This window comes from Pipistrellus hanaki (genome assembly GCF_964339955.1).
Source record: "Pipistrellus hanaki genome assembly, chromosome: 2".
NCBI lineage: Eukaryota > Metazoa > Chordata > Mammalia > Chiroptera > Vespertilionidae > Pipistrellus > Pipistrellus hanaki.
In genome coordinates, this window is record NC_140504.1 from 20,509,541 (window position 1) to 20,534,617 (window position 25,077).

Consider the following 25,077-nt stretch of genomic DNA (forward strand, 5'->3'; position numbering starts at 1 on the left):
TTTCCTGAAAAGAAGACTTGGAGTTGGAGGCCAAGGGCGGTTTGCCCAAGGTCAAGCAGGGGGCGGTCTCATTTCTGTGTTTGTGGGCAGGCCTAAGAACAAGCTCTAGCTCGGCCTTGGGGAGGCTGGCGATGGGTTGCCTGGCTGGCACCCGTCCGAACACTTACCTCGTGTTGATCCCAGTTGTCATGGCAGCGGCGCATTGTCCCCGCCCCGTCTCTGTGACGTCGGGGAGCCAGCATCCAATGGGAGACCAGATCTGCGTCCGGCTCCGCCTTTGTGGGCGGCCACCGCCTACGCCGCCCCGCAAGAAGCGAGGACTGCGCGGGGCGGGCTGGGTCCGGGCGCGGCTGCGGCGCGTTACATCGTCCTCGCACCGGTCCGCGCCGCCGCGGCCGAGCCGCCAGCATGTTCAGGATGCTCAACAGCGGGTTCGAGGACGACCCCTTCTTCTCGTGAGTGTCGGGGCCGGCCATGACGGGATGTTTCTGGGGAACTATTTTAAGGGGAAAGAGCGGGTTGGAGAGGGCGAGAAGGGGACTCCGGGGGTAAGTTGGAGGAAGAGGAGGACTTGGGGGAAAGAAGGGAGGAGAGGACTTAAGGTGACCAGGCGTCCCGCTTTTTGCGGGACAGTCCCGATTTTTAACAATTTGTCCCACAGCCCGCCGCGTTTTAAAAAAGTCCCGATTTTCTTCCAAAAAATGAATTCGTTGTTCCATTCTGATCTAGTTTTCTGATTAAAAAAAAAAATCTTCTTTTGGTGATTATATAAAATTTATGATCCAATGTAATTGCATCCTGTTTTTTTTTTTTTTTTTTTTTTTTTTTTTGCCAGTTTGAATTTTGACTTGTTTTCCTTGATTTAATTCGATTGCTTAAATTCTTTCTCTAGGTAACTTAAGGACACCCCCCTCCACTCCCCACCCCTTTCTTCCAAAAATCGGGACTTTTTTAAAACGACGCGGGACAAATTGTTAAAAATCGGGGCTGTCCCGCCAAAAGCGGGACGTCTGGTCACCTTGACTTAGAGGTGAACGAGGGAGGGGAGAGGAGGTTTGGGGGGACGTAGTGAGAAGCAAGAGAGTTTGGGTCCGCGAGGTGAAGCGAGAAGAGTTTGGGGAGCTGGGATGGGGAAGGACTTGGGGGGGAGAGGGGAGCAGAGGTCTGAGCCGCCCTCTCCTCCCCTGCGTTCCGCACCCGGGGTGAGAGCCGCTCTGCACCCACTGTGGCCAGACTTGGGGTGCCCCAACCCCTCCCTCTGCTCTCCTCCTCCGGGGTGAGGCTTCGCAGCTGCAGGGGCTTCGCGGGGGCGCTAACTGCCTCTGGGTAACGGCCACCCGCCGGTGGAATTCACGGTGAGCAGGATGCATGCTCTCAGGACCTCCCCACACCTGTGTGGACCCCACATGAGGGCGGGGAGGGTCTCGGGGGTGGCAGTTCTCCGAGGAGGGAAACGTTTTTCTAGAACAGCACTGTTAATCGTGTGTTTGTGCGGAGAGTTGAGCTGCCTCTCCCCTCCAGGGGCTTGGGAGTTGCCATGTGCAATGTTTGCTTTTCCTTGCTCGCTTTGTTGCAAAGCTGGCCTTGTATAGGAAGGGACGCTGCCTGGGTCAGGCGTACAGCGAGGACAGGGAAGCAGGGAGAGGGTGCATGTAACACCCCGGTAACAGGTGCCAACCTGTGGGCCGGTCCAAGTGACATGAATGTGATGCCTTCGGAAGATGACATCCAGACATGAATTAGTTGTTCCATTCTGATTTAGCTGCTTGTTTGTTTTTTAATTCGTCTTTTGGTGATTATATAAAAGGTATGATCTAATGTAATTGCATCCCAAGAACAGGAAGATTTGTGATACTTTTTTTTTTTTTCTCTCAAGGGTTTTGCCAGTTTGAACTTTGACTTGTTGTCCTTGATTTAACTAGGTCGCTTAAATTCTTTCTCTAGCCTAGGCAACTTAGGGACCCCTTTTTCTTTAAGGTTAAAATGTCAACAGTTTACCTTCCATGTAGATTTTCTTAGAGGAAAATACCGACACAAATGTTTAAAACCACATAACATCAAAGTAATAATTGAGAGAATAATTAACAGTGCAATAGCTACACTCACATGTAAGGAATCAACGCTAATGAAACAAATAGGACTATAAATGTAATTAATACCTCCAGGAGACTTTAATTTCTGGTGTGACTAAGAAAGCTCAGTTGTACCAACTCTTCTGAAGGTTACTCCTTAAACAGCAAATTCATTGTGCTGTTGGAGTTCATTTGTTTAGAAGCTATCGGGGCATTTACAACCAGTGCCATTTTAAAAACAAATATCAAAGTTTGTATTACGATCTGCTCTTTTAAAAGCCTCTGAGAGTAGGGACTAAATATATCCATAGATTAGCGGAGCTGCTGAAGTGGTTCTTGTGAAACAGTGACATCAGTACAATGGGTTAAGAAGATTATGGTACACAACACGTCTGGTGTATTAGGTCCTTGATTGTTTCCAAAAGAGCAGTGGCCTTAACTAAACTGTGAATGTATAATTAGTGCCTGCTTTAAGATGTCTAGCAAAGGTGTAATTTAAACCCTTGGGTGACTCTTTTGAGCAAAGGCAGTGAACCCAAGGGTCAGGGTCAGAAATAGTAACAGACCACAAATAGTAGGCATGCCTCAGAGAACTCTCCTCCCTGTGCTCAGGGTGGAAAAGACCATCAGTTACATGTCAGTAGGTCTTTCAGTCATCGCCTTCTTTAAAGGTAGGAAACTGGATCATAGAAGTGTAGGATAGTTAACTTTATAAAACTGATTCATGCTTTTAATTCATTTGTTCCACAACCACCTCTATAGAAAGTAAACATATTTTGGGGAACACCTGTGAGTTTATATTTATTTCAGGTAACGTCATGTGACCTACCCATTTTACCCCAACCTCAAATGAAATGAATATCCATTAATTAATGGAAGTCAAACATAAGGAATTCATGTCATTTTTTTTTCCTGTAAGCATTATCCCTATTGCTAACATTATGTGTCTGGTCACTGGGTTCCCTGTGGGTAGTTGGATGTCTGACATGTAGAAAGTTTGCAGTAAATATTGTGTAATGATAATCTGGTTTCCTTTACTCTTTGTCTTGTCATTACTCTGGTTATTTCTTGTTGAAAGCAATTATTTGCATTCAGCAAATGCCATGGTTGATTTGGCACTTTCTAATTTGAACAGTGCCATTTCCTAAACAATCCATCAGTTCAGAATCAAGGATATCAATATAAGCACACTTTACTAATTATTTAAAAGTGAGAACATTCAAAATATATACTTCTTGGATATAAAATTATAATAATTCAATAGTTTGAGACTGGTAAAATACGGTGGTCAAATTGTCAAATGCTTAAAATATCTTGAGTAAAAACACAATTAAAATATTGCTTTTAAGTTCAAATATATTCATTTAAAATGTTTACCTCCACATAATAGCACGTATTAAATTTCAACAGAAAATTAAATGGAAATTTTAAAAGTGATTTGTTTGTTGTATATATTTGGGATTTTTATATTGGTATCTTCTTATGTTGCTTAGCTGAAGTTATTTCAATGAAAATGGACTACAGCATATGTTCATATATACCTTGTAAATAAATAATACTTGTAATTTGGTTAAAAACACAAAGGCTACAAAAAAAAATGGTGGTACTTCCTGGCATGCAGTTTTCTCTCAAAGATGCTACTTTCCCCTCCCATTTATATTTGCTAAAGAAGAAATAAAAATAATGTATATTTGGGCAGGAAAACTAATTTGAGGTTAAAGTTATTTTGGTATCTATCCTATACCCTAAGAGAGTTGATTATTTACTATAAAAGTATATATCTAGTACAATCTGAAAATTTCTACCTTGTACAGAAACGTGAGTCTTCTGAGCTACGGAAATGGATTTCTGATCTTGCAAGTCTACAAAGAATATCTATGTTAGCACTTATAAGCTACTAGATATTAAAGGCTCAGAAGCAGGTTGACATATCTATCAGCCTTATTTTTAATCATAAATTGTTAGCATTTCTTTAAGGCACCCAACTCTTCATATGGACACCATATGTGTCTTTGGTCAAAGAACTGCATTTATTCACAGGATGTTGTTTTTCCATCTCCTTGATCTTCATAGAAGCCAAAACTTACATTTTTATAATCTCTACTTAAATTTTTAAATATTTCATTTTGCAATGTGGAGGTAATTGGAGGACACTTCTTTTGGCATATTCATTGACTGAATTGAGAGTAAATGTGTTTCATATACAAGAAATATATTGACTGATATTTTCTTTTCTTAATCTGTTCTTATTGATTTTTTTAGGAAGAGAGGGAGAGGGATAGAGAGATAGAAACATGGATGAGAGAGAAACATTATCAATTGGCTGCCTCCTACTGGGGATTAAGCCCACAACCCAAGCATGGGCCCTGACAGGGAATCACACCGCGACCTCTTGGTTCATAGGTTAACTTTCAACCACTGAGTCACACTGGTGGACTTGACTGATATTTTCTTAAACTGATTTTTTAAAATATACTTTATTGATTTTTACAGAGAGGAAGGGAGAGGGAGAGAGAGTTAGAAACATCAATGATGAGAGAGGAACATCAATCAGCTGCCTCCTGCATACCCCCTACTGGGAATGTGGGGATGTGCCCGAAACCAAGGTACATGCCCTTGACTAGAACCGAACCTGGGACCCTTGAGTCCGCAGGCCGACGCTCTATCCACTGAGCCAAACCAGCTAGGGTGACTGATATTTTCTTGATTGAGAATACTGTCATAGCAGGAAATAAAAAGTACCTTACTAGATAAACTTTTGTGAACAATGTTTGAGGTTACTTACATATTTGTTTTCATACATATAGTTTGAGGTAAGGTCTTCATTAAGATAATGTAGTTTGGTGCTAAATAGTATTCTAATTTTAATCATTTAATAAAGTTAGTTTTAGAGTACTCAGCTAGAATTTAAAGTTTTCATTTTCAGGATCCCATTTTAAGACTCCTAACAGCTACTATGAGTTTTAGCACTTAAAAAAATTATGTTCTCAGAAATATTTTTATAAGGATATTTTTTATAATTTAATTATACATATTTTAGGATATCATATTTATAGAATGAGGTATTATAAACCCTAAAATGAAAGAATTTTTAAGGTAGACTTGATTTGGTGCATTTTTTGGTTCATTGGGTAGTTAAGGAATACAACACATTTATGACAGTTGGCTGGGTCAAGAAATGCCATTTGATAGCATCTAACATGTCTTAATGCTTAGTTGTATCAATAAACATTATAGCCAGCTGGTGTGGCTTAATGGTTGAGCATGAACCTATGAACCAGGAGGTCACGATTCGATTCCCATTCAGGGCACATGCCAGGCTTGCAGCTCAATCCCCAGTAGAGGATCTGCAGGAGGCAGCTGATCAATGATTCTCATTATTGATGTTTTTATCTCTCTATCCCTTGCTCTTGCTCTCCAAAATTGATTTAAGTATATATCTATAATAATAAAAGGGTAATATGTTAATTAGACCAGACGTCCTTCTGGATGACCTTCCAGACAAAGCCGGGCTGCGAGGGAAACCCGGGTCCTAGGTGCCAGAGGGAAGCTGGTGCTGGCAGCTGGGTGAAGGAAGGCCTACTCTTGCACAAATTTTGTGCATCGGGCCTCTAGTATTTAAAAATAAAAGTAAACATTATAAATATTCATGCAAAACTAAGGGAATATGTATAGAATGGGAGGGGTCATAGTCATTCCTACACTTCAGTAGCAAAGGTTTATGCCATACTACCATTTTAAACCGTGCTTCTGATTATTGGGAAAACAGATTGCCTGTAGCTATGTAATTCATTCTTCAAGTATTTCTTGGGTTTCTACTATATAGTCAGCCCTGTGGACTCTAACATAAATTTGTAGAAGTTATGGCCCATGCCCTCAAGATTTTCTTATGAATGTTACGTGTATTATTTCTAGCTTTAAATTTTGAATCACCTGATGTATTTTCTTTATGTACCCATACACCTTATTGACATTCGGGAACATTTCTTTATTATTAAGAGAATCATAACAATATGCTCTGGCTAAGCAAGCTATTGCTACTAGTACATATAGTGGAAGGAAGGAAAGAAGGAATTTCCCTTGATGAATGGAACTGCCATATCAATCTGAGTCCCTTATGTAATAAATAATGTAATGGTTTTTATTTAGAAGTATAAATATATATATTCTTATACAGACTAAATAAAATTATAAGCTGTGCATGTGAATATATACATGTGTATATTTGTATTTGAACCTTAAAAGCAGGACTTATTCTGAAGTGAAACTATACCAGCCCTTTAAAAAAATTTTTTAAAAAGCCAACTTTCTGCCCTAACCAGTTTGGCTCAGTGGATGGAGCGTCAGCCTGCGGACTGGAGGGTCCCGGGTTCGATTCCGGTCAGGGGCATGTGCCTTGGTTGTGGGCACATCCCCAGTGTGGGTGTGCAGGAGGCAGCTGATCAATGTTTCTCTCTCATCGATGTTTCTAACTCTCTATCCCTCTCCCTTTCTCTCTGTAAAAAATCAATAAAATACATTAAAAAAAAAAGCCAACTTTTATACCCTGTCCAGTGTGGCTCAGTTAATTGGGTCTTATCCCATGCACCAAACAGTTGCTGGTTCAATTCCCAGTCCAGGCATATGCAGGGGTTGCAGTCTTGGTCCCCTGTAGGGGGTGTTCAGGAGGCAATCAATCTACGTTTGGCTCTCTCATCAATGTTTCTCTTTCCTTCTCCCTTCTTCTATCTCTAGGAAAATAAAATTAAATTTAAAAAACACGTTTATGTTGAAATTATTTCAAACAGGCCCAGAATCAATTTAAGAGTAAAAAATTTGGTGGATGGGAGTAATAATTTATTTTTCCTAGCTTGTGGTAGATTAATAACATGGTGTAGAAAAAGTACATTTAGTACCAAATGTCACTATGGTTGGTTGTGGTTTGTGCCAGTGATCTTGAAAGAGGCAGCATGGCCATCATAATAGTATAAGTGAAATTTCTCTGAAAGAATGAAACATTAATTTCAAAGGAGAACAATATGTACAGATAGAAATATATCAAAACTATTAACATCTCACCTGACAAACCCTGCATTAGGTTAATTTAAAAACGTGTTAAAACAATTGCTGACTACTGCCAGAGATGTTTGGCTTGAACAAGAGAAATCTTGAAGTCTCATCTGCAAGCAGTAGCTGTTCTGGGTAGACATGAGTTGCATTCACTTCAGGGTCCAGCCAGATTCTTCCTGAGTGGTCCGGACAGGTGCAAAAGCCAGGCTGCAAGCCCACTTTCATCTTAACGCTTTTTCCAACAGGCAGCCTTTTGTTCTTGTCACTCAAAAAGTAAAGATTTCTTTTTTAGCATTTGCCCTACATATAAATATACCTGCTCCTATTTAAATAAAGAGAACCCTGGGCAACATTCTAAATTAGCCACATTCAGTTGCTGAATTTCTAACCCAATGGTATGTAATGCAATCAGAAAAATAAGATTCACTGAATTGCATGTTTCTATAGGAAAATAAACTGCTTCATAATCATTTATCTCCAGTACAAAATTTCATATTCCCTTAAGTATCTTTCTTCATTGCATTTGAAGATATCTTGAGCGATGAACATTTTAATCTCCATACTCACATACATACTAGTGACCCGGTGCACGAAATTTGTACACATTAAAAGGGAATTAATTAGAGGAGATAATTTAATGTTGCTATTTGCCCTTTCTCTATAATAGAAGTGCCAGAGATGAAGGAAAACAAGTAAAATGTATATGAAAACCTTCCTCCTGTCAGAGTCTGGGGCTTACCACAGGACCCAGAGTCAAGTCCCCACCCATCCACCCACATGCTCCTCAAAATCCCGTGAGACACAGACCCGGCTACCTCCCCTACCTTGTTGGTCTATCCAGACCCAGCCAATCCCACTCTTGTCAAGCCCTGCCAGGCAGGGGGCATAGCCTCAGGTTCTCTGGCCCAGCGCCAGGGTGGGGGGCGTGGCCTGAGGTTCCCCAACCCAGAACGGGGTCCTCTATAAAGCCTGCCAGATGGGGGACATGACCTGAGGTTCCCAGCCCAGCCTTGAGGTCCTCCATAAAGCCTGCCAGGTGGGGGACATGACCTGAGATGCCCTGTCAATCCCCACTGGGTGGGGGGCATGGCCTGAGGTCCCCTGTCAAGCCCCTCCAGGCAGGGGGTGGGGAGGGTGAAGTCTCAGGTTCCCTGTCAAGCCCCATGGGATGGGGATGCAACCTGAGTTCCCCCGACCCAGCACTGGGGCTGCACCTTGAGGTCCCATGTCAAGCCCCACTGGATCGAGGGCACGGCCTGAGGTCCCCTATCAAGCCCTTTGGGGAAGGAGAAGGGCATAGCCTCAGGTCCCTGCTGATTGCTCATTAAGGCTCCTCATGGGAACTTGGCCTCAGCTGTGGGTGCAGCCATCTTTGTGTCGGAGTGATGGTCAATTAGCATATTCCTCCTTTATTATATAGGATTCTAAGCTCTAAATATCCAGTGAATATAAAGCTCTCAGTAAATGGACTCTCTTTTGAATCATTCATTTTAAAATATCAGGTGGTATGAAATCTTTTAACTCTATGTAGTTCTATCTTTATTATGAACTATTTATTTTAAATGTGTACTACAATGGTTTATGTCAATACTGTGTACCCAATACCCAGGACTTCAGAATTGACACCTGCTACATTTATCTCTATAACTGCTGCTGCCTCCAAAATGTCTTAAAAGCAAATTCCAGACTTTCTGTTATCTCACCTCACATATTTCCCAAAACATTAATCTATGAAAAATGTGGTTATCTTCTTACATAACCACAATACCATATTCACATCAAACAAAATTTAACAAAAATCAGATTTTTGGGTATCATTAGGCATTATCATTGAGATATGAAATACTTTATTAGTCCTGACTAGAATTTATGTTGTTGACTGCCCACAGTGGCCTCTACCTGGCAGCAGAATTTTCCTGTCTTCTTTTTGCCATTTCCCTTAGAACTAGCTTATGCTGCCAGAGGTGTGTTACTTTGTGTTTAACATTTTTATATCATAAGTTTTAAAGATATATTTTTATTATTATTCATAAGTGAATTATAGTAAATAACAAGAACAGTTCTGTATTTGTGAATAGTAGGTCTTCATTATGAGATATCTATTGTCTATACATTGTATTTATGAATAATGGATTTTTACAATCTGCTGGCTAAGCATGATTTTGCCACTAGTACATGTAGCAGAAAGAAGGAAAGAAGAAATTTCCCTTGATGAATGGAAAGGGTCCCTAGGCCTGGCCATCAATCAGGGCCGATCTATAGGGGGACCAGTGGAACAATTGCCCCCTTCTCCCCCCAGCTGGCACCCACCTTGGCTGGCATGGCACTGCCCCTGCCGCCTCCACCTGTCACCCCCCTCTGCGAGTTGACCAGTAGGGTGACCGGGGTCGGCCTGGGGCTTATGGGCTGGGGGCAGCTCCTGCATTGGGTGTCTGCCCCCTGGTGGTCAGTGCACATTATAGCTACCGGTCATTCCACCTGTTGTTCTGCTGTTTAGTCGATTTGCATATTAGGCTTTTATTGTATAGGGTTCTATTCTAAAGTGTTCTTTTGTCACTTTAGCGAACATATTAGCTCAAAATACTGCATTGTAGTATTTATCTGCCTGTTATTTAAATTCCAACACTTATTCTTATGTGATTTTTCAACAGTGACTCTTTTCATGCACACCGAGATAGTATGCGACAGATGATGAGAAGTTTTTCTGAACCTTTCGGAAGAGACTTGCTTGGCATCTCTGATGGGAGAAGTGATAGAAGAAGAGCTCGTAATTGTTCAGGACGTGATGATGGGGAAAATTTTCTGACTGTAAGTTCTTTATTTTAAAGTTAGTGGGAATTTGAAGAAAGGTGTTATTTGAAGAATGTACCTATCATGACAGGATATGACTAATACTTACGTTATGGAAATTACTACTCTATAATGGGAGGGACTTGTTGGAAAGCTTAACCCTTTAACAATGAACTGTTAGCTATATGGAATTTCACTCTGCTACCTAAACTTTTAAGATCATATGGTTATGTATTATAAGCCAAACTTAAAAGCATTGTTTCATATGTATATGTATGATTTGTTCTCACCTTAGAAATGCTTCTCATGCCTTAAATTAGAACAGGCCATGACATATATTTTCTGTCCCATACAATTTTCTTTGCCACTTCAAAATAGCAGTGAAAGCTATAGCGTAATTATCACTATTGAACCAGGAAGAGCCAATCTTCTTCATAGTCAATTGACTCCTTCAAAGCCAATCTAAAGTTTTAGATCTTCAAATTTTATATTAACTTTTAACTGTATTCAAAAGTCTTGCATAATTGCAGTATATTTTCATAAGTTTTGTCTGAGAGCAAAGCTAAGTTGCAAACATACACAATAGCAACAACAAAAAATCTCAGGCCTGGCTGGTGTAGCTCAGTGGTTGAGCTTTGACCCAGGAACCAGGAGGTCACAATTCAAGTCCTGTTCAGATGGAGATGTATTTGTAATTCAACTGTAACGTTCTTACTGACACTGCCTGTTCACATCAGCTGTAAGCTGCTGGTCATTCACTGGAAATGGAACTTAATCTTTCTTTCCTGGGTATTTGTGCTTAAAACAAAAATTAGAAATTGACTGCAGCAGATGAAAGAGAGAAGTGCTAAGTTTGAAAGACCACAGCCAAAAACAAACAAATAAACAAACAAAACAAAAAACAATAGGCTTTTTGAGCATGCTAGCTAAACTTTTAATACAAAGCTTCTCTCTTTTTGTGAAGTGAAGTTTCAAAATGAGTGTTTTGGTGGAATAGTAAGCTATTATGCCAGTGCTTTTAAAAGACACCTTGATCCTTTTCTTTTTTTTCTTTTTTTGGGGGCCCATTTCTTATGTGACATTTGTCATCTTCACCAGCCATATTGTGAGGGAAAACAGCTTCCTACAAAAGTAGGAGAAACATCAGCTATGCCATTTCCTTGGCTTTGTATTGTTAGCATTTTCTTCAGTTCATGATTTCTTTATGGGGCTATTTTTAAGCCAGTTGTCCATTTTGAGGAGATTAATTTTATTTAAAACTAGATAACTTAATCTTTAAATGTATTTAATTAGGCCATTTATCATTCAAGATGTGACATGTGAGCATCTGACATTTAGATTGAGTGTTGGTACCAGAGTCAATAAAAGAAATAAAAAGAGGAATTCTTTTTCTTTCAGTGACAAAAAAATAGAAGAATTTTATTGGTGTATCCAAGACACTTTGGAGATTACTGTTGTAGATATACACAGTAATAAGTATATGTCATTTGATATACAATTTTTAATGTAAACACAGTTTTTTTTTTCTATTTTTCAACATAAGTTACACAGGGGGGAAAATCACTGACTATATATATAGCTTTTACCCAGAAATTCTATAATGTTTTCAACATTTTAAACTCTCAATTAATGAAAGTTTTTCATTTGTATACATGTGTTTAAGATTTTCTTTTTATTCTTCTTTATCTATTGAGTATAATTTTTGAACTATAAATTTTTATTATTCCATCTATTATACTTAACATTCTTTTGCCTATTAAAGGCCTTAAATACTTTTAAATCTGTGTGTGTGATCCTTTCTGAAGTCTGTATTTTTTATTTCATAAATTAGTTCTTAGGAGATATTTATTAAAATTTTTTGTCCAATATCTCTACTAATCTTTTGAGATGTTATTAATGTGGATAGATTTTTACTTTTAATCAGTTACAGGCAAGATTAAGTGATCTTTTAAAAATATGGAATAGCCGAGCAAAGGAAAGATGATATAATCTTAATCATTGTACATTATGTTTTAATTAATTTTGGTGTGAATTTTCTTTGAGATATGTATGTATTAAGCCATGGCAAATACTTTTAAACTCCCTTTAATAAATACTAGAGTAGTCATATTTAAAAGTGATATATAGTGTCTCCTACTTGCCTGCCATACAATTACAATAAATAATAAGCAGGGAATTTTAAAAATATATGCTGAGTTCTGTTTGATTAAAAGGTTCTGTAATTTTACTAGCACTGAACTGTGTGAGTATATAGTGCATGTCTTTCTCTTCCTGGGATTATCATATAAATATCATGACCGAAATTAATTGGCTTTTTTTCTAGGCAGTGAATTCTCTTGTGCCTTTTGGCAGTTTTGGTGGTATGGTTCGTATCATGAGACACAAGCCATTTTAGCACTATTTCCTAACATATTTCTTTTTCATTAACTCAAGCACATTGAATTGGCATGCAGCTTTACTTTTATAGTAGTGGCTTTTTAGTATTTGTACTAAAAACCTGTTTCATGAACTAAGTTTATTTTAGAGTGTGTTGGCATGTGTTTTCTGAAGTAAGTCCTATCCATATATATAAAATCGGTCTTCAAAAAAAAAAAGTACATTTTAATAGACGAATGGGCGTTCAGTTGATTTCCGAAAGGGATTACAAGTTGGAGACATGCTTATGATTACTTTCCAACGGGCAAAAAGCACCAGCCCTGAGGCAGACAAGCACGTTTGGCGAAGCTCAGATCGGCTGCTTTCTCTCGGCCTCTACTGGCTGTTTGTGCTGCTTCTTCTTTCCCACGTCCAGATGTGCCTGCACTGCACCCCGCTTTTCTCCCACCGGTGTTTCTTTGGGCGTGTGCCCCGTTTTCTGTAATGCTAGTTTCTAACACCTGGGAAGGCAGTCTGAGGAGTAGCAGAGAATAGCATGATTTTGGAACATTTTCTATGGATGCATCTATGAAAAAGTGTGTGTGTGTGTGTGTGTGTGTGTGTGTGTGTGTGTGTTGTTTTTTTGTTTGTTTGTTTGTTTTTTTTTTTTTTTTTTGTGTGTGTGTGTGTGTGTGTTTTGATTCTCTTGTGCTCGACTTCAACCATTTGTATCCTTAAAGTTTTACCTTCCTGATCAGAGTTTTCAGAGGGACAAGTGACAAAAGAAGCATTTATAGCAGACTTATCAGTAAAATGATAGGCAGTTTGACATGCTGTGGGAGCACAGATAGGAAAACCCTGTAACCCTTTGGGGTAGGGGGATAGAGGTCAATCAGAGAAGACTCCAGGAATCCTAAGGATTAGTTGGAGTTAACCAGGGAAAACAGAAGAGTCCTCAACACAGAGGAAGAAGTACCTGCAAAGCCCTGGAGGCTAAGGAGAGCAAAAACATTGAGGATCACAGGGCCCCAGCGTATGAGTTGAAGAGTCGAGGTAGAAGAGGATGGAGAGGTAACCAAGGACTTCTTTCAGCCTGGCAAGGACTGTGGACATTATCATAAGAGCAGAGGAAGCAGTTGATCAATTTTCATCAAAATAGTAATAGAATCAGGTTCTCATTTAAACAGATCATTGTGCTTGAGGGCGGGTGGAGAAATGAGAAGGGACCACAGTGGAGGCAGGGCGATCATGAGGCTGTTAAAGTGTTGTGAGTAGCATTCAGGATCACTTCTACTTGGGTAATGGCCATGCTGATAACGAGAAATATCTCATTTGGCAAAATTGAATAGATAGAACTTGGTGATGGATAGAGTTACAGGAGCAGTAGAGAAAGAGAATCCCACTGAGATAAGAAACAGAACATTGATATGGTGTAGATACGAGGGCAGGAATGGCCAAAAGGATCATTTCACTTTGGGGCCTTTGGTGTTGGAGGCATTTGTGTGTTGTCTGGGTAGGTTTACCTGTCTGGTAAATAGTTGGACATAGGGGTTTGAGCTGAGCTAGAGAGAATTTGTTCATTCCTTCAGCAAATATTTATTGCACCTTCCTGTATGCCAGGAAGTATTTCTAAAATATTGGGAGGATAGTAGTGAATAAGACAGCCCTACCTTCTCAGAGGTTCTTTTTACAGAGTGGGAAAACAGACGGTATACAACAGCGTGATTTCAAGTTCAAGTACTTCCAAGAACTCTGAAGGAGATGACGTGGGGTAATGATACGGTGAGGAAGGTGAGCAGACATTAGTTTGGATAGGGGGCCTTTCTAAGAAGGTGGTACTCGAATCCTGAGTAGGAAGTACCTATGCTGAGTGAGGGGGAGCATTCTAGGCAGAGAGGAAAGCATGCGTACAAAGTTCCTGAAGGCCTTGTGAGCCCATTGGAATCTCAGCTGTAATTTGTACCCCTACTTTTTGTCACTCAGGTGTTGGGCCTCCCAGAGAAGGTACAAATACATCTTTTGATGCGGATTTGACAGTGAATTGAGAATAGGGCAGAGCATACCCAAACATCTGATCATCTCTTCTTTCTTCTCCTTCTTTTCCTCCTATTCCTTGGCCCAGCTCCTTTTCAGCTCTTTAAGAATTGTGTCTCATACAGCCTGGTCATTCAGAATACTAGAGGCCCGGTGCATGAAAATTCATACACTAGAGGAGGGGTCCCTTAGCCGGGCCTGCCCCCTCTCATAGTTCTGGAGCCCTCAGGGGCGGGAGGCAACCCGGCGATCAGGAGAAGGCGATGCCCCCATCACACCTCTGCTGCTGCCACTGCCAGCAATGCAAGTCTCAGCCAGCCCTGTTTACCTGGGCCTCGGGCAGCCCTGGGCAGCTGCGCAGCTGCAATCTGAGGCTTGCCTGCACCTCAGGCCGGCCCTGTGTGGCTGGGGGGATGAGGGGACTGGGGGACTCTGGAAGCAGGTGTGCTGTGGGGCTGAGGGGACTGGGTGCCGCCATCTTTGAAGGCGTGGCAGTCAGTTGGCATATTCTCTCCTTACTAACTGTGAGCACTGCCACTTTTGCGACAGCATGAGGGTCAATTAGCTTATTCCTTCTTTATTAGATAGGATTTCCTGAATCTCTGAAATGCAGATTAATTATATTGCAGCCAAGGATGTGTCAGTATCTCCTCAATGTGCATTTGTGTTCTGTGTTAAGTGCATGTTCTAAATATTAACAAAATTAACGGGAATTTGTTTTTTCCATCCATTTTTTTTTTTTTTTTACTAACAATAAAAACACAGCAGAAGGCAAAAGCATAAATAGGCCTGTGATAACTTTTTGGTGAGTCCTAGCTTGGCACAGCAAAAGGTCTCCAGCAGGGCTGCACTATCAGCATTGAATCACAGGCCTGACAGGATTTGAAAGACTCCTCCTACTTGAGTGACTTGAACCAGTCTCTCTGTTTAATAGTAGTAGACTGTGCACTGGGTGGCACATTAGAATGTGTGCTTCACTTTTTAATTTTTGGTGAATATTCCAGTGATAAAACCTAAAATATAGATTTTTCTAGAGCAGTTTCTCAGATATGACACTGCTGACACTTTGGGCTGATTTTTTAAAAAATATATATTTTATTGATTTATTTCAGAGAGGAAGGGAAAGGGAAAGAGAGTTAGAAACATCGATGAGAGAGAAACATCAATCAGCTGCCTCCTGCACACCCCTTCCTGGGGATGCGTCCACAACCAAGGTACATGCCCTTGACCAGAATGGAACTTGGGACCCTTGAGTCCAAAGACTGACGCTCTATCCACTGAGCCAAATCGGTTAGGACAATTCTTTTTGTTTTTTTTTAATCATTATAAAGTCAGTGTGTCTTTCACTCTTTATTGTTGAAAGTATTACACAGATCCCCCTTTTCCCTCATTGACCTCTCTCACCCTGCCCTGCCCCGCCCCTCAACCCAGGCTTTCACCACTCTGTTGTCTGTGTCCATGTGTTATGCATATACACATATGAGTTCATTGGTTGATCTCTTCTCACCCATCCACACTCCCCTGCCTTGCCTCTGAGGTTTTTCAGTCTGTTCGATGCTTCTGTGTCTCTGGGCCTATTTTTGTTCATAAGTTTATGTTGTTCATTAGATTCTACATGTGAGAGAGATCATGTGATACTTATCTTTCTCTGACTGGCTTTTCTTTTTTCCTTTTTTTTTTTTTTTTTTTTTTTTTGCGTAGCATAATGCTCTCCAGCTGGGGGCTGCCCTCTGCTTTGTAAGATGTTTTGTGGTATTCCCGGCCTCTACACACTATATGCCAGTCATACAGCCTCCTCAGTTGTGACAAACAAAACTGAGTGTCTCCCTGGAGAACCCCCCTGGAGTCAGAGTCTCTCTTGGCTGAGGAAACACTGTTCTAGAGGAATTCTCAGCTCTCCTCCTAAAGGAGCATGCGTCAGGCTTCAAGGGTGTGTGCCCTAGGAGCCTTCAATAGTAGGCGGCAAATTAGTAGAGTGAGTGAACATCTATCACCTGGACCCCACAGCGATAAAAAGAAGGGCTGGCTCAACTTCTGTCAGCCCTGTGGTACTGGTGGGGGTGACACAGGTATCTTATGCCCAAGTTTTATTTATTTGTGTGGTGGGAAGAAGGAAAGATTTGAAGGCTAGTGTATGCTAGAGCTGTCCCAGCCCAGAATATATCAGTGTTTATATATTAGCTAAATATGTTTTAAGAAAGTCGATGGCCCTAGCGGATTTGGCTCAATAGATAGAGCGTCAGCCTGTGGGCTAAAGGGTCCCAGGTTCAATTCTGGCCAAGGGCACGTGCCTGGGTTGTGGGCTTGATCCCCCAGTGGGGGGCATGCAGGAAGCAGCCGGTCAATGATTCTCTCTCATCATTGATGTTTCTCTCTCCCCCTCTTCCTTCTTCTCTGAAATCAATAAAATCTATATATTTTTTAAAAGTTGATGGATGATACTGTGTATATATTCATATGTTATTGCACATGCAGGGTGGGCAAAAGTAGGTTTACAGTTATTCATATGGAAAATAATACAGTAATCTATCCTATATAATAAAGAGGTAATATGCAAATGGACCCTCGTGCCCTTGCACAAGATGTCAGCCCCCATGTTATCAAAAATGGCTAGCAGGGGAGGGTAGTTGTGGGCAATCAGGCCGGCAGGAAAGGACAGTTAGGGGAGGGCAGTTAGGGGCAACCAGGCCAGCAGGGGAAGGCAGTTAGGGACGACCAGGCTGGCAGGGGAGGGCAGTTGGGGGCAATTGGGCTGGCAGGGGAGCAGTTAGGCATTGATAAGGCTGGCAGGGGAGTGGTTAGGGGGTGATCAGATCAGCAGGCAGGTGAGTGGTTGGGAGCCAGCAGTCCCAGATTAGAAGAAGGATTCCAGATTTGAGACTGTGCAGGCTGGGCTGAGGGACACCCTCCCCGTCCAGTGCACGAATATCATGCACCAGGCCTCTAGCTTATATATGAAAGCCTAAGCGACCACCTGGCCAGCCAGCTGGCTGGCCGGTAGCTATGTTGTGCAATAACTACCAGGGGGAAGGTGCTCAATGAAGGAGCAGAAAACACAGATATGGAAACATGAAACAGACCTGGAGAGGTCAGGAAGAGACTAACCAAAGGTCTTATATGCATACTTGAGGCCCGGTGCACGGATTCATACACCTGTGGGGTCCCTCAGCCTGGCCTGCAGGGACTGAGCTGAAACTGGCTCTCTGACACCCCGATTGCAAGAGGGCACAGGCCAGACCAAGTGACCCCACCAGTGCACCAATCCATGCACCGGGCCTCTAGTTAATAAATAAGAATATAAGAATATTCTTTGTGTTTTGCATACTCACAACTAAAAACCTACTTTTGCCCTTCCCTCTATATCAGTGATTCCCAAAGTGGTCTATATCGACCCCCAGGGGTCTATGACAACCTGCAAGGGGTCTACGTCAGCGAAAAAAAAATTTGGGGGTCCATGAAATGAAAATGGGGGTCCACGATAGTGGATCTCAACATACACTGATAGTACCTATTTACTTATATCATACTATCTTATAATATAAAAACATATAAATTATTTATAAAAATACCTATGAAGTAAAAAATTTATTATATATGTTTATAAAATTGTGTAAGTTATAGGATAAAAACCTGCACATAATGATATACCAGTATCATCTTGTTACAAGCATACGCGCAGTAAACATTCTTGCCAATTTTTGTCTCAAAGCTTCGCGAACTTGCACCGACTTGTTCAATTCGTTACTCTATAAATATGAATGTGAGAAAAATACGTTCATTCATTTCCTGAATCTTGAATAGGAAAGTGCTGAGAAAATATTTTAAAAAATATAAACTGGTAGTTTATCATACAAATTATAGTGAATCAGTGTTATTTTGTTTGAGAATGCCGGAGAAAAGTAGGTACATTATTTTTTATTAAATTTTAACACTAAACTTCACTACAGTTAGAAATTTACAAAAAAATCAATATCAGGTAAGTAGGGGGTCTACCCAAAACCAAAAAACATGGCAAGGGGTCTACGGCACAAGCAAGTTTGGGAACCTCTGCTCTATATCATCTGTGTGTGTGTGTGTGTGTCTGTGTGTACACATATATGTATGCATATATTTATAGTGTTATGGCTCCCTAATCATTTATATGTTGGCTATTTGGGATTTTGTGTATGCTTTAATTATTTTCTTTGACAATTTATTTTCATTGTATAGTCTTTAAATTATCTTTACTTCGTCAATTACTGCATGAGATCCCACTGCATAAATTGAGAAAAAAAAGTTCCATCTGTTTTGGAATGGTTGATTTGTTTCCATTGTGTTGTACTTATAGTTAATAACATACTTCCTAATATCCTGTAGCATACAGAAATCAGCCCTTTTCAGGCAATGGACCGAATGATGTTAAATATGCGAAACAGTATGCAGGAATTACAAAGAAACTTTGTAAGTACTAAAACATTGATGAGAAAATTATTTTCAGTTATTAGTACCCAATTTTATAGTGGCTTTCGAACTCTTTTTAACCATGATACACAGTAGTTAAAAAATATGTCATAGCATCTACCTTTGATAGTGATGTGATAAAATGACATTTTCACACACACACACACACACACACACACACACACAAATATATATATGTACCATGACATGTCTTATGTCATGGTACAGTACACAATACTTGTGTGCTAATTAAATATACCTGAAAAAAAGTTTAAGAAAATGATCATACTATTTACAATATGTGCTGATGTATTCTATTTTATTTCAGATTTTTTAAAAATCCTGGTCACAACCCACAAAACTGGTTTCACAACCAACAAGTTTGAGGAAAATAGCATTCATTAACTTTCAAAGTTAAAAAAAAATCAACCTCAAAAGCATTTGTACTGCTGAAGGTCACTATTGTAAACAAACATTTTATAAGAATTTATATTTTTAAAATTATTTTATAACTTGTCTACTTAAAAGTAATTGTATCATCTAAGAAATTAGGTTTTAGTGTTTAAAAAATTCTGAAAATTTTAGAATGATATTTAGACACTAAATTAGATCCACGTCATCCAAATACTTATAAAGTAATCCTACCACTCTTACTTTTCTACTCAATATTCACATCAAAACAGTAACTTGATTGAATCTGAAGAAGGCCCATGTTATTTAGTCTTCTCACTTGAAATCTAAGGATCATTTCAGAATGATTTTAGTGATTAGCAATCTGGTACCCACAGGAGGTATAAAACTCCTAGTGTATGGTTAATTGGCCCAATGTTGGCAAATTAACTTCAAATATAAGTTAAAACTTAGCACACAAGCATCAACCACTGACTAAAAGTATCACAGCATCTATATTTAAGGCTAAGCCATAGGTCTTTGATCCCAAAGGCTTAAGGATCTTTGAGTGACTCCCTTGTATTCCTCACTAGGAGGTGGGAATTGGTGGCTAAAAAGGAAGGAAGTTAGGACCTTCCTGGTGGTACCATTTGGATGCACCATAATGATAGCATAGTATCCTTAGTAGAATTTCCGGTTGTGTTATTACTTATTTCAGTTCTCTGACATTAGTTCTGCATATTTGACTAAACTTTCTGAATTTACAATTTATATTTGTAGGGTAACCTTTCAATGGATCCCAACGGACATTCGTTTACTTCTTCCTCGGTTATGACTTATTCCAAAGTAGGAGATGAACCACCAAGGGTTTTCCAGGCCTCAACTCAAACCCGTCAGGCTCCAGGAGGAGTAAGTATTTTCTAAGCATTCTTAGAGTTTTATAGAGTTGTGGAATGACTGCCTCTATCGAAGTTTAATTATTCAAATTTGAGCTTGTTCTGTTGGGGGGAAGGGAGAATTTGGAGAAGACCCTTGTCACTATGAAAAACAATAAAGCATTTTTTGTCTCCCCACCCAACCTTTATTTATATAAATATCTGTTGATGTTTATTAACTTTACATGTTGACAGATACATAGATTCTAAAAGAAGTCTTTGTTTAATAAACAAATGTCTACTTTTAACTTATATTTGAAGTAAATGAATTTTTTAACTCATGGGACATTTTAAGTATACAGGAAGGATATAAAGAATAATATAAATATTCATATGTCTTAAATCACATTTTTCTCTGTTTAACTTGTCTCTTGTTTTTTTTTTTGTTTGTTTGTTTGTTTGTTTTTTAAGCAAAAAACTTTGCAGATGCAGTTAAAGCTTCCTCCCTCCTTGGTCTCTTTTCCTTTTCTCCCTCCCCCAAGAGCACCATTTTCCTTTATCATTCTCATGCATGTCTTTATAATTTTGTTACTTATGTATGCTTCATAAATAATATAGTGAATTATTTTCAAATTTATAAACTTTATATAATGGTGTCATATTGCAGTGCCCTCTGCAACTTGACTTTGCTCAATAATATGCCTCAGATTTATTCAAGTTGATATGTATGTAGCTCTTGTTTCTTTAACTTCTTAATAGTATCCCAAATATGATTACATAGCGGTTTTTAAATCTACTTTTCTACTGATAAACACTTGGGTATTTCTAATTTTTCATTCATATTCACAAAAGTCTCCTTGTGCAAAGGATATAGGAATGGCATTGACTGGGTGTCGGAGGTGTGTATCATTTTCATTAGAAATTACCAAGTTATTATCACACAGTGATTGAAACAGTCAGCTTCCACAAACTCTGGTGTAAGAGTTCACATTTCTCCAAGTCTTTGTTAGTAATTATAGTAAAAAAGAAAAGTTAGGCTTGCCTATCTAATGGGTGTGAGTGGTTAATTTATGTAGCTCTTACATGTTAGTTATATCTTTTAATGATGCTTTTGCAATAGTGCAGCTAATTCATCTCAGACATTTTAATTTTAACTTGCTGTAAATGACATGCATCATAAACGTAAACAGAATATAAATATAAATGTCCCATAGAGAACCATGTTAATAGCTTTGATTATCATAGATAGTCTAATAACCCATAGAGTTCATAGGTGGTAGTCATGAGATTCAATGTCATCAACATGACTGCTGAGTAATTAGTTGCCTTACTTACAGGAATGCTAACATGTATTACTATTACACTGTCAAGGGCAGTGTCAAAGGCACTAGGTTTTCTATATTTAAGTTATTCTTTGATTTAACATTTGATTACGAAAAGATTAAATTGTATTGGTCCTATTTGTCCTAGACATTTTAATTTCAAGCAGTTCAGGAAATACCAGAGAATTACTACCATAATTTTACTGCAAGTTGGTAGTGAAACTGAGTGCCCATTATTTTTAGAACAGTAGATTGATGGTCTAATCTCTGTAGTAAACAGGCCCTGAGGAGTTTAGAATTAAATCCATTCAATGTATCTATATATAAAAGGCTAATATGCAAAGTGACCCCTCGGGAGTTCACCAGGAGAACCATAGTTAAATTGCTCTCTATGATATGCACTGACCACCAGGGGGTGGTGCGAAACATGGTGGGGGACCAGCGGTGCCGGTGGGGCACTGAAGGACTGAGGGAAGGAGGAGGCAAAGAGGTGGGGAACTTGATTAGCCCTGATCGCTGGCCAGGCCTAGGGGCCCTACCCATGCACGAATTTTGTGCACCAGGCCTCTAGTATTTAAATACTAGCCTTTTTTATTTTCTTTACTTTTACAGATAAAGGAAACTAGGAAAGCATTGAGAGATTCTGACAGTGGACTAGAAAAAATGGCTGTTGGCCATCATCTCCATGACAGAGCTCATGTTATCAAAAAATCAAAGAACAACAAGACTGGAGATGAAGAGGTCAACCAGGAGTTCATCAATATGAATGAAAGTAAGTGTTTGCAGAAAATAGCATTCTTCCTGGTAAAATCAAAATAGCACCTGCACTGGTGGAACTTGAATACTTTTTGTAGAAACATTTCATAAGAAGTCATTTTGAGGTAGTTTATAAATGTGTAGGAAATACCTTTTCAAAGTATTAATATTGTGGTTTCATAATTTCATAGTAGTTCTGTTTTTATAGTAATTTTTGGTAATGCTGAGTACCATTTTATGTTTTCTATTTGGGAAATGGAATAGTTTGAATTGTTATTTAGTAAGATTCAGTAGGCAAAATGAGTTTAAATATTTCTGATTTTCAAAGTAGTACATTTGAGAAATGCAAAAAAAGTATAAAGAAGAAAATTATCTGAAATTTCAACCCAAAATAACTACTATTAATGTTTTGGTGTATTTCTTCCTAATAATTTTATGCATATATCAACATATACTTTTTTCAAAGTTAATATTTTAGTGTTTATATAATTTTTACAGTGCTTATTTTAATTCTCCATTATAATTGTGAACAGTCACCTATGATATTTTTCAAAAACATTTTAAATGGTTACCTAAAAGTTTTATCATGAATAGGCCATAATTTATTTAAATGATTCGGTATTTTTAGATATTTAGGCTTTTCTATCGATAAGATTTTAATTTCTGGTATTGTTAAAAATAGATATAATGTAACATATTACATATCGGGTATGTATCAAGTAAATTTTTTCATTTTCTAGATTTTACATTTATTTTTAAATGAATTTGTCTTTCCCGTATCCTAATTCTTCTGGTTGTAGTTTTAAAGTTATATTCATCTCCTATTTTCAGAAAGTATCCTAAACAAAAATATTTTAATACCGTAAAGGGTCTGAATTATTGTATAATTTTAGAAAGAGAATTTCTCTTAAAGTTGGAGTTTGATAAACTTATTCTTATGCAATGAAATGGAAGCCACAACATCTTAACCTTTTGTTACTTTTAACCTTTATAATTTTGTCATATTGAAATATAATTAACATACAAAAGAAAGATTTAGTGAAGGAATACATTGTTATAAAGGCAGTCTGAAAGAAACAAGTGTAGCCATTTATCTGTTGTTAATATGGAAGTGAGGTTACCTACTTCATAACAACATAAGTTGGCAGTCAGAACGAGTAAACTGTCTTAGGAAATTGACAACAGAAGCTTGTGAGGCCAAATTACACAGGAAAATGGTGAGGGTATGAGGAATGCTAGCCAGAGGAGGAGTGCCCAACTACAGAGAAAAGGATGATCACTACGGGAAGACACAGGAAGGAAGACTAAAAGTCAGTGTAATTGGGTCAAGGGGTCCCTTGGGTAGAATAATGTGATATCCATGCAGGCGTGTGAAAAACCAGATCATCAGTGACACAATTATCAATAGAGGAACAAACAGAAAAGGAAATATTACCCTGAGCCAGAGACCTTTGTATTTGACGCAGTTTCTTGCCTCTGTCTTGAGGTTAGGTTGATGGAAACATCAGACTAGAATAAAGTTTGTGGGGAGCAAGACATTTACTGACTGACTGATACCTTAATATTACTCCTTTGTTTCACTGTTTAATGTAGGTGATGCTCATGCTTTTGACGATGAGTGGCAAAATGAGATTTTAAAGTACAAACAAGGGAGACAGTGGTGCAATCTAGAAAACACCAGGATGCCCCGAAGTGTTGGGCATGAGAATTCAGGAGCCCGAGAACTTAAAAGAAGGTAAGGGTTATTTCTAAAATAAATTGTGTTGTTTAAAGAATAATTAGAAAAAAAGTTTCATAATTTTACCTCTGTGATCAAGAAGTTCTCAACATCCAAGTTGTTTTCATCAACAATATCTTTTGAGAAAGATGTGATTTACATTATATCTGAGTATTCCACACAAATTAAATTTTATACCTGAAAAAACAATAATATTTCAGGATTACATGATTAGTAACTCACTAGCGAATTATGCTTCAGAAGATAAGGGCTAACTTCTCCTAAGGAACATGCTATAATGTAGTTATTCACGTGAAACAGATTTTAATGTAAATCAGAAGCCTCATGCAGAATTTCACGTGCTAGCCTCTTTTATTTTTAAAATACCTGTTTGGAGTTTAGAGCACTAATATTTTCTACAAGAAATCTGCTCCAATATAAATTTTAGATAGTATTTGTCTCACTTTGAAAAGTTTATTGATAAAAGTCTAACAGTGGTCAGAGTGACTATGAAATCCATGGTGAAAGAAAGCAGGTTCTTTATAAATGATCTATAATTTATGGCCCTATCGGGCATTTCCTGTAAACTAGCACCACGTGATAGAACTTTCTGAAGTGATGCTCCCCAGTGATGAAAATGCTCTACATCTATACTGTCCAAAAATGTAGCTATGGAATCACACACCCTCAAGTGGCTGGTGCAACTGAGGAGCTGGATTTTATTACCATATAAATGACATCGCTAGTGGCTGCCATGGGGGCAGCGTAGTTAAACGATGCATAGTTAAATCTGTCTCAGGAAAGCAGCGGCCGCTTTCTTAAATGCCAAGGGAAATCGTCTGACATATGTTTTGCAAAGCTATTGAGAAACTGTTAAGGTAAAATCTTGCTGAAATCACAGTGATTTTTAACATGTTCGTATTGATTTATAAACTGTTGACCATTTTAAAAAAAAGTATTAACTTTTATATGTATATTTCTCAGGGAGAAATCTCAATGCCCAGGCATTGAACGTGGAAGAAGATCAAATGTTTTCGTGGACAAACTCAACATCAAAGGATCACCTGTGAAAATGAGCAAAAAATAAACAGCCTTGCATTTGATATGCTCAGTTTGGGTTGTTTTACAGAGAAAGTAATGGTGCTGGGTAATACACATAAGACCAATCTCCTGTTGTTAAATCGATACTGTACTTAGCAACTTTCTTCTGATATCTCGGTGTCCCTACTTTAGAAATAAAACTTTGATTTTCAGCAGTGTGGCAGAGTTGTTAAATA

The 25,077-nt window shown here is 38.8% G+C and overlaps 1 protein-coding gene and 1 long non-coding RNA gene across 4 annotated transcripts in view; one reads left to right on the forward strand and one right to left on the reverse strand.

Moving 5' to 3' along the window:
• The window catches only part of LOC311618477, a 384,318-nt gene that overhangs the window by 193,076 nt on the left and 166,165 nt on the right, over nucleotides 1–25,077 (reverse strand). The gene's annotated exons all lie outside the window — the stretch shown is intronic.
• Nucleotides 211–25,053, forward strand: MLF1 (myeloid leukemia factor 1). Of its 3 annotated transcripts, XM_084875657.1 has the most exons (8): nucleotides 211–455; nucleotides 9,773–9,929; nucleotides 12,235–12,276; nucleotides 18,657–18,740; nucleotides 19,911–20,039; nucleotides 21,940–22,099; nucleotides 23,677–23,818; nucleotides 24,785–25,053. In XM_084875657.1, exons 1-8 carry the CDS (start codon nucleotides 409–411, stop codon nucleotides 24,885–24,887), a joined length of 864 nt encoding a protein of 287 aa, XP_084731783.1. In that variant the 5' UTR covers nucleotides 211–408; the 3' UTR covers nucleotides 24,888–25,053. The 3 variants fall into 3 exon arrangements, with proteins under 3 accessions (XP_084731783.1, XP_084731785.1, XP_084731784.1); XM_084875659.1 differs by lacking the exon at nucleotides 12,235–12,276 and having other exon boundaries at nucleotides 295–455; nucleotides 24,789–25,053; XM_084875658.1 differs by lacking the exon at nucleotides 12,235–12,276 and having other exon boundaries at nucleotides 297–455.

Coding starts and splice junctions, on each gene's coding strand:
- MLF1 (XM_084875657.1), top strand. CDS start 409: ATGTTCAGGATGCTCAACAGCGGGTTCGAGGACGACCCCTTCTTCTC. Junction 9,930..12,234: donor ATGGGGAAAATTTTCTGACT/GTAAGTTCTTTA, acceptor CTTTTTTTCTAG/GCAGTGAATTCTCTTGTGCC. Junction 23,819..24,784: donor GCCCGAGAACTTAAAAGAAG/GTAAGGGTTATT, acceptor TATATTTCTCAG/GGAGAAATCTCAATGCCCAG.